This window comes from Carlito syrichta, unplaced genomic scaffold (assembly GCF_000164805.1).
Source record: "Carlito syrichta isolate Samal-C Ts95f unplaced genomic scaffold, Tarsius_syrichta-2.0.1 Scaffold301796, whole genome shotgun sequence".
NCBI classification, from domain to species: Eukaryota; Metazoa; Chordata; class Mammalia; order Primates; family Tarsiidae; genus Carlito; species Carlito syrichta.
This window is the reverse complement of record NW_007245892.1, coordinates 20,751-30,507: the sequence shown is the minus strand read 5'-3', so window position 1 is coordinate 30,507 and position 9,757 is coordinate 20,751. Positions and strand designations below refer to the sequence as shown.

General features: G+C 47.9%; 1 protein-coding gene across 6 annotated transcripts in view; it reads left to right on the top strand.

The window, feature by feature from the left end:
- Positions 1-9,757, top strand: part of DOCK3 (dedicator of cytokinesis 3) — a 41,774-nt gene that overhangs the window by 17,409 nt on the left and 14,608 nt on the right. For all 6 annotated transcript variants that reach the window (XM_008055256.1, XM_008055254.1, XM_008055255.1 and 3 more), the window contains exons 9-15: positions 2,752-2,893; positions 3,932-4,098; positions 4,247-4,333; positions 4,796-4,975; positions 5,594-5,677; positions 5,805-5,921; positions 8,709-8,830. In XM_008055256.1, the coding sequence (XP_008053447.1) occupies positions 2,752-2,893; positions 3,932-4,098; positions 4,247-4,333; positions 4,796-4,975; positions 5,594-5,677; positions 5,805-5,921; positions 8,709-8,830 (899 nt within the window). The remainder of the gene's footprint in view (positions 1-2,751; positions 2,894-3,931; positions 4,099-4,246; positions 4,334-4,795; positions 4,976-5,593; positions 5,678-5,804; positions 5,922-8,708; positions 8,831-9,757) is intronic.

Here is a 9,757-nt window from a genome sequence, read left to right as displayed (position 1 = left end):
GGGGGGGGGGGCTAAGTAGAAAGACTTCATTCCTTTATCTCTAGTAATCATCCAGCAAGTGTCATATTTGCTGCCCCCATCAGCACAGATCATATAACAACAATGGAGGTGGAGGTCAGCAAAAGAGTTAGAAGAAATTGTACAAGAATTAGAATCCAAAAGCATCTCCAGAAAGTCTTTTGACAAACTAACAATTCTGGCCCTGTAATTTGCTTTTTTTCTCATTTTCTCTTTGCAAATTACGTGTTATTGTCATGTTATTCTCCTTTGTAGATCAGCAGTTTATACATCATAAATCAGGTTTCACTGTGAAACATCATTATTTTGGATATTATACAATTAGGCCTTGGTGTCCCCTGTTTTTGTTTCTGCCAAGGTTTGACCTGGCTCCCACCTCTCACACTTATGTCACAGGGCACATCAGTGTCTCAGCGTTCTTGAAGCTGTCTGACAAGTAGTACCTGGCACAAAAAACCTGCATATAAGCCATTCAAATCATGCTCGCAAGTAACCATCTAAATTTTTTAATGTGGCTTCAAAGGCTTCAGTAATGATGGAAAATATATAAAGGATGTTAGGAAATGTCACCCATCAGTCCACCCCCATCTCCACCCAAGGCACACCCTCTAGGACCTATGTTCCATACATACAAATTTCCTTGGCCTAGGCACATACTGCCTGTTCTTACTTCAGCTATTCATCTCTGGCAGACAGAATAAATCCCAGTGGAGGTACCTGTTTGCCTTGTTGATGGTGAAAATAAAGTACAAAGCAGTGGCAACCAGATCTGTCTAGTGTGGGGATGCTAGGGCTCTTGCCCAAGTGAACATGAGACCAACAGCCAGCCTCAAGGTCAGCACTGTGTGCCTTCCTCCTGCTGGGCCTTCTCCAGAAGGCTAGGTTACCTCCTCACCATCCCTGAATGCACAGGCCATCTATTACTTTAACTCTGCCAGCTTGGTTTCTCTGGACCATCTGCCTGCCTCACCTCACAAATGTGATTATCTACTAATCTGCAAGGAGACAGGAAAATATCCAACCCTCCCTTTTTGGGGAATTTCTATTTCTCTTCATTTGACCTATGAACAGACACTGATGAGGGTTGCCTATATGAGTAGATATGAAAAAGTCACTTCTTCACACATATTTTCTTTGTCAGTTCAATTTATCAAGCAAGAGACTTAGAAATGTCTCTGTCCTTTGACTGTTGGTCTGTTCAACTGGTCAGCATATTCCTCTTAACCTTAACTTCCCTTCTGGTGTTGGCCTTTTGTTCTAATGTATCCAAACACATGGCTCAGCCTTATCTGAGTTCTGTCATAGTAAGAGGGGAAGTAAAGAAGAGGCAGAAATCCTATTTCAAGAAGGTCAAGGTCCTTCAAGACCTGGCCGGTGATCAGCCTGTCCTGAGAGGCACATAGCTGGCCCCACAGGGTCTCTCTCATTCTTTTGTCTTCTGAAGATAGGCCAGCAGGGCCAACAGTGCCTGATACCACTTAGTTGAAATGGGTCTGGCAAGGTAGTTGGGTGAGCAGTGTCACCAGGGGTTTTAGCAGCACTTCCTCCAGTCACCCACTCATGACCAACTATAAGGTAGACAGAGCAGCAGAGTTTGGGTGTCTTGTTCACAGAGACTTCAGTCCACAAAGAGAAAACTGAGACCTAACCCAAACCAAATGTGATGTAACATACAGTTTTAAGAAATATGTAGTTAGAATGATGTCAGTTTGTTCTGCTGACACATTTACAAAAGAATTTGCTGCCAAGGGGGTTTATTCATGCAGTAAACAGTTATTGAATACCTACTGGACACTGGGCAATGTTTAAACTGTTTCTCGCAGCTGATAAAAGTGATCTTCAAAGTCACAGCCGATCACCCTGTATTTATTTATTTATTTATTTATTTTTTTTTGAGTTGGAGTCTCACTCTGTCACCCAGACTGGAGTGCAGTGGCTGCTCCTGGCCACCGCAGCCTCGACCTGCTGGGCTCCGGCAATCCTTCCACCTCAGCCTTTCAAGTAGCTGGAACTACAGGCATGCACTACCATGCCTGGCTAATTTTTGATTTATTGTAGAGTTGAGGTCTCGCCAAGTTGCCCAGGCAGGTCTCGAACCCACGGGCTCAGGCAATCCACTCACCTCAGCCTCCCAAGGCGTGGGATTACAGGCCGAGCCACCGAGCCTGGTTATCACCCGGTATTTAAAATCATTTGGTGGCACTTGTAGCAGTCATTACTTGGCATATACCTGCTAGCCTCTTAGCCACTCTCCCACCAGTTCTCCACATATACTTTCTTTCCAGCTCTGCCTTTTCCTGTCTTGGCTGTTGTTGATCTGGTTGTCACTGTACCCACATAGATTGTCCCTCCCCACTCATGTCATGCCATGCCATGCCATACCAGGCTAACCCAGGTGGGCCTTTTAGGACTTTTTAAAAACATGACTTTTTTCAAAATCCCATTCACCCCCCACCCACTCCTCTTCCTAGGTAAGGTGATTCTCCTTCCTTCCTCCAAGCTTCCTGCAGCCTGTACCCACCCCAGGCCTGCCACACCACAGTTCTCCCTTCACCTGTTTGTCTCTCTCCTTGACCGTCATTTCCCTCAAGACAGGGACTGAGTGCTTGCTGTGCCCAGGGTTTGGTAAAGGAGGTTTCTAGGACATGTTTGTGGGATGAACAGCTACTGATTCCCATATGGAAATGGGGGACTACAGGCAAGGTCCAGAGTGTGCTCTCATGTTTGTGGCAGAACAAAGAATACGTGTGCCGCGGCCATGACTACGAGAGGCTGGAGGCCTTCCAGCAGAGGATGCTGAGCGAGTTCCCGCAGGCTGTTGCCATGCAGCACCCCAACCATCCTGACGACGCCATCCTTCAGTGTGATGCCCAGTGTATCTTTTGACACTCGGTGGGGGCAAGAGGGTGGGACCCTGGGAGCGGAGACCCACCCAGTCACCTGCCCCTCTACCACTTTATCAGCCATACAGGCTAGGTTAGCCATAGTCCTAAACCTAAGTGTGTCCTCAGAACTAAACACACACTTAGCAAGGCACTCATGCCTCACAGAGGCAGCAATTGTATGCCCTTAGCACGGGTGGCCTAGTCATCAGCAGGGATTCATGGGGATCTTTATCTCTCAGGCTGTTTATTTCCAGCAGCTTAGTCCCTACCATCCCCTATGAGGGGGTCTCACCAGGCAGCCAGGAGCAATCATCATGCAGGGTGATTTGGAGTCCCACAGGGCTCTTGTCACAGAGATACCACCTGTACTATGTCCTGCTCCACTCCTATGTCCACTGTTATTATCCTTTATCTTATCAGGTAGACTAGGGCAGAGAAACAGGAATGTGAGAAGGGGGAGGAGATGGGGAGTTCCTTTGGTTTGGTGGTACTTGGAAGTCTGTATGCAAACACTGGCCTACCTCTCAGTGTCCCCCACACATAGCTTCCTTGGAGACCACATGACAGTCACCATGACTATGACAAGCTTGTTCCCAGAGAGGGAAGGGCTAACAGATTCCCATCTGTTTTCTCTCCACAAAGATTTCAAATAGTGTTGTATTTAAAAGTTATTTTGCAGTAAACATAGTTTACCTACAGGGCAGGCCCAGGATCTTGCATCTTTCTCTCACTGCTGTGGGCTAGGTACCTGCACTCCCGTGACCTCTTTCCCTTTCCTTCTTAAAGAGGCACCAGAGAATAGTTGTCTGTTGATATCTCACTTTGGCTAAGTGCTCCTGAGACTTACTACTGGAGGAGGGAGGTGGATGGGGAGAGGACAGAGGGGGTTTGGCTCTAACTACTGCCTCCACCATTGCTGTCAGTGGGTAACCAGCTGTGGTGCTCTTCTCTCCTTTGAGATGACAAGGGTCAGCCGCTCAGGTCCATCTCTTTGGAAAGTGTGAGTTTTCCCTTCACTTCCTGCCCAGACTTGCAGATCTATGCAGTGACTCCCATTCCAGAGTATGTGGATGTTCTGCAGATGGATCGGGTCCCAGATCGCGTCAAGAGCTTCTATCGTGTCAACAATGTGAGGAAGTTCCGGTACGACAGGCCTTTTCACAAAGGCCCCAAAGACAAGGAGAATGAATTTAAGGTGAACAAATCTGGGAACGCAGGGGCAGTGCTCACAGTGAGTCAAGGGACAATCCCCACTTTCTGAGGAACTCTCTGTTTTCTCTTGGGTAAGCAGGGTGTGACAAAACTTGCCTAACTGCCTACACCTGTCTGTGCCCTCCCTGCAGAGCCTCTGGATTGAGCGCACCACACTGACCCTGACCCACAGCTTGCCTGGCATCTCTCGGTGGTTCGAAGTGGAGAGGAGGGAACTGGTGAGACATGTCTCAGATGAGGCTGAGTTTCATAACTGTTCCCTCAGCCCTGGCTCTGGGGACCTTTCTCTAAGGACTAAAGAAAAAGAGAGCTTCGACCACCTTCCTAGCCTATGCTCCCACAGGTCAAGTCTGTGCTGGGATCTTTGTGTCCCTTCTCTCATCTAATCTACACTGCATCCCTAGGCAGCAGGTATTTTTAACCTCTCAGTTTACAAATGAGACAACTATTCTCTGAGATTCAGGAGGCCAGAGCTTTCTGATTTCAGAACTAGCACTTTTCACTATTTCTTGTACTTCCAAGTGCCTATAAATCAGAAGGGAAAAGTAGAAAGGGTTCAGGGAACCTCATGGGAACAAGGAAGGGGAATCAGCACCACAGATCCTAGACTCCTGCTCTCAGGAATGTGATGAGGGGTTATCATCATTTCTGGTATAATACGGTATGCTGTATGCCCCCAGGTGGAGGTGAGCCCTCTGGAGAATGCCATCCAAGTGGTTGAAAATAAGAACCAGGAGCTACGGGCCCTGATCAGCCAGTATCAACACAAGCAGGTGCATGGCAACATCAACCTACTCAGTATGTGCCTGAATGGTGTCATTGATGCAGCTGTCAACGGAGGCATTGCACGCTACCAGGAGGTAAGCCAAGGCCCCAGACCAAACCCATGCAGGCAGCCTGGCTAGGAAGGCAACTCACAGGCTCCTCTTCTCAATCGCATCCTCCTTGGGCAGCCTTCCCAACTTACTGTCTTCTGGTTAAGCTAACTTGGGATGGTCCTGCGCTGAGGCTCCGAGCTTCCCACCACTCCCTATTTCTGTGACACAGTTCCCTGGTAGGGCCTTTTCTTCATTTTTATTCTCTGAACTCTGACAGAAAGTAGTTCATCTGATTAAGTGGCCTCCCAAGAGGATTCCTGGAGCCCAACTCTGTATGAGAAGTAAGTTGTAGGCTAGCTAAGAGGCTAGTCTCTGCTCTCAGGCCACCTGTCCTGCCTGCCCTACCTAAGCCATTTAGGCTTCATGAGGGACTGGAGCCAGCATTCAGGCTTAGATGAATTGGCCAACTTTAGTCTTTAGACAAAAACACACATCTCATTGCCAGAGGTTCAAACAGGCCAGGCTGGAAGTGCTAGCATATGTACCTGTGAGAGAAGCAGGCTGGCTGCCTTTTAGATGGCATTATTGGATTCAAGCCTCCTGGGCCCCATCTAAATAGTCCTGGGAAGAGTCTTCCTAACTTGGCCTTTCCTTTCACAGGCCTTCTTTGATAAAGATTATATCACCAAGCACCCAGGAGATGCTGAGAAGATCACCCAGCTCAAGGAGCTCATGCAAGAGCAGGTATGTCTTGCAGAGCTTAGAGGTTAGAGGACAGTGGCCAAGTAGGAAAAGCTGTGCACTGCAAGATGGCTTCAGTTCTCAGGGACTATTTATGGTTCACAGAGTGGCCTTGTTTGCATCTTCATAGGTCCATGTCCTTGGAATTGGACTAGCAGTTCATGAGAAATTTGTGCACCCAGAAATGCGACCTCTGCATAAGAAACTGATTGATCAGTTCCAGATGATGCGGGCCAGTCTCTACCATGTAAGCTGATCCCTTGCCCTGCCCCTGCTGCAGTAGAATCAGGTGTTACTTCCTCCTGGCTTGTGCCCCAAGCCAAAGGAAAGTTGGAGGGAGGGAGCACTGGGGGGAGAAGCTGTCCCCCTGCAGAGGGGCAGGAGGTAGGCATGGATGCTATATCCAAGGGAAGGATGCTGAGGCTCCTCAATCATTCACTCCCACAGAAGGAGTCACATTCAAGGGCAAAGAACATTTTCAGGGCACTATGCTAGTAAACAGAGATTTTTGTAAGTGGAGGAAAAGAGCTAAAGTATATGCCTACATGTAGGGATCTCTTTGAAGATATCTTTTATCCTAGGAGCCTAAGGAGGGAAGGCATGGCATAAGCCAGCCTTCTCTCCCCATCTCCCTCCTTCTCCTCTCTTCTTCTCTCTCTTTTTCCTCTTTTTACCCTTTCCCTTTCTCTCTCTTTCTTCCCTCTCTCTTTCTTCTTCCCAACTTCCTCCAACATGTCTGGTGACCAAGACTTGCATCTGAAATAGCCTAGGATGGGCAATACTTTCATGCTGGCCATACTTAGAAGGATTAGTCAGGTCCTGGGGCTGGACCAGGCCCCTGGAGGTTTCCCTAACTCTAGCCAGGCTCTTTGGCCTCCATAGCAAGGTTTGGCCCAGGGATTTATACACATAGGGAGGACCTATATCCCAGGACTAGTTTTCCTTGGCTAGGCCTTACAGGGAATACTGACTAGCTGAGGAAGGGATTCAAGTAGTGCTGAGCCTCCTGTTCACACACCCTTGCCCCATTTCCAACCATGAGGCTGACTCCAAATGTTTTCTAGGGATGCCTTCCTGCTAAATAGGCTGACTCCAGATCTTAAGGAGTATGAGCCCAATTACCTGCTGCTACCTGACACCCAAGCAAAGTTCTCTTCTCATCACCTGGGACCACGGAATAGAAGTGGCATGGAGACAAGAAGTGGAGCTATTCAATGCTACACTAGGCTGTCATGAACAAGAAACTCCCCCTTTAGGGATAATCATTAGCCACAGAAGCCTTGGGGGAGGTTGGACCACTTGGAGTCTGTGGGCCTGACCTCTTTGGAGTTGACCTGCTTTGTTCTTGAATGCACAGGTTCTTGGCCTCTCAGTCCTTCCAGGCTCCCAGTGGAGTTCTTAGCCCTACCCAAGTGTAGACAGCATGAAAAGTGAAAACAGCTGGGTGCAGTGGCTCATGCCTGTAATTCCAGCACTTTGGGAGGCTGAGGCAAGAGGATTGCCTGAGCCCAGAGGTTCAAGACTAGCCTAGGCAACTTGGTGAGACCTCATCTCTACAATAAATCAAAAAATTAGTCAGGTGTGGCACGCACCTGTAGTTCCAGCTTCTTAGAAAGCTGAAGCGGAAGAATTGCCTGAGCCCAGCAGGTCAGGGCTGTGGTGGCCATGAGTATGCCACTACACTCTAGCCTGGGAAATGGAGTAAGACTTCAACTACAAAAAAAAAAGAGAGAGAGAGAGAAAAAGGAGCTTGTTATAGTTTGAGAAGTGAGCATATTTTCCAGAGGAAAGCCTATAGCGCCTAAAACTTCTTTCTGTTATGATTCTCCCACGGTATTTTAAGTTGAAGCATGCAGAGGTCTTTTAAGTTTCCCCCTTAAAATTGGAGTGTCCATTTAGTAAACAACTTGGGTACCTGATTGTATTCCATCACTTCTCCTTCCATTTGTGTCTCCTGCCAGTCTGGCTGGTCTCTGCTGTGTGCAAACTTCCCTCTCACAGCAGGTGGCACAGGCAGGCTAGAGCCCGGTCACTGGGGAGGTTCTCTGCCATGTGGGTTGCAGAAGGCACAAACGCTTGTCCTACTACATCAAGGACTCCAGTTGTACACTTGGAGGTGTGCTCTGCAACTGCAGGAGCACATTTCAGCCCTCTGCATACTTTGGGAGAAGGGGATAGAAAACTTGCTGCTTCTTAAAGCCAAGCTCAGAAATATCCCCAGTGAACTTAGGGTCCCACTCCACCACAGATTATGAAGGACTTGAGGAAACCTGGACAGTTGTACTTTGTTTCCTCACAAACAGGGACACGAACCAACGTGCTGTCTCCTAGTAGGGTTTGAGATCAGAAGTTTCTGCCAAGAAGTCTACATACTTAATAAGAATTTAATCATGCTAAAATGGAACTGTGCTGTTTTTCAGTTACTTACCATCAGGATTTTGTGTCCTATCTCCCCAAAAACTGTGTCACAGGCAACTTAATCTAGGTTACTAAGAGCTGGGCCATTTAGCAATACACTAAAACCCATTCCCAGTCCTTATGTAAGAAGTTCCCGCTGACTGACAGCTAATAATAAGCTCTTCCTCTCCTCCTTCCCAGCTATTGGTCTACTTATTGTATAATGAGAAAGCCTGTTAACAGGCTCCTCCTATGAGCTCAGACTGGCTTCAGCCTATTCTAATTATTGTTTTCTTTTCTATTTTTTTTTTGGTGAGAAAGCAGGATTTATTGAGGACAGAAAAGCTCCCACAATGGGAGGGGGCCTGAAGAGGTTGCCCCTAAATGTTGTTTTTCTTGGTGGAGTCAACCAAGGGCCCCACAACCAGCCTCTGTTCTAGGTTCCAGTGCAGTTAGAAGGGTGTTTCAGTCATGAAGGGGGCATTGCCCAAAAGAAGTCAGTAGTTCAGGTTTACACAACAGTATGATTTTTGTTTCTTTCTTTTACATTTGTGACCACCAGCCAGTTCTTCCCTCCCATCCCTTAATCATTTATTTATTCTTTACTCTCTCTGAAAGGGCATTCATTTCTCAACAGGAGTTTCCAGGTTTGGATAAGCTAAGTCCTGCCTGTTCAGGCACCAGCACCCCACGGGGAAATGTTCTGACTTCTCATAGTCCCATGAGTCCTGAGAGCATCAAGATGACCCATCGGCACAGGTATGGCCTTAGGGCTGGGAGGATTCCCTCCAGAGAGGTAAGTCTAAATGTCAAGGGCTGGAGGAAAGGAGACCTAAAGAGCACTTACCTGTGTGTCCTCGCTCACATTCCCTCTTACCCACACACAGCAAACACTTACATGGCTCCCACAAGAGGACCCCCACCCTGCATCTAGTCAGTCACTATCCTCAGTGATAGAAGTGTATACATGGAATTGTGGGAACACGGAGGAGGGAGCATTGGGGTAATTCTTGATGGATAAGTAGAAGTTTGCTGAGCAGAAAAGAGTTGGGGTTAGGAGGGTGACGGAGCAAGATCTGGGCAAAGTGACTGACACACGCAGAAGCCTCAAGATGTAAACAGGCCAGCTGTGTTAGCACTATGAGTAGAGCCAGGGTATGGGAGGGAGCCAGGACCAGCTCTGAATGGGCCTTGTTCATGCAGGCCTTTGGACTTGATCCCAAGGGGAATGAGGATCACCAAATGGTTTTAAGGAAGAAACACCATGGTGATGTGGACATCAAGGTGTGGCTGCTCTAAACCCAGGAGTCCTGGTTTGCCTGGGGTTAGCTGAGAATACTCAAAGCCTCTATGGCAGGAAAGCCAGGCTGAGGGAGAAAACCAGCATGAGCAGCAACTCAGCACAGAGTGGGCACTCGGTAAAAGAGAAGGAACAAATGAATGAATGTCTTCCCAGTGTTGCTAGAAGAGAGCTATTAGCCATCCTGTGGTCACGGTTGTGGAAGGAATCCCAGATAGTTCACCAGCAGCTATTTTGATAGCTTCCCCATCCCAGGAACACATCTCTGACCTAGGAGCAGATCCCATCATGGTGTGGACAGAGATGGGTACTGGCTCAGACTATTCCCCATAGAAAGGGGGACCTGAGATCCTTGACCTAATTCAGCATATCCCTCTTTTACTTCT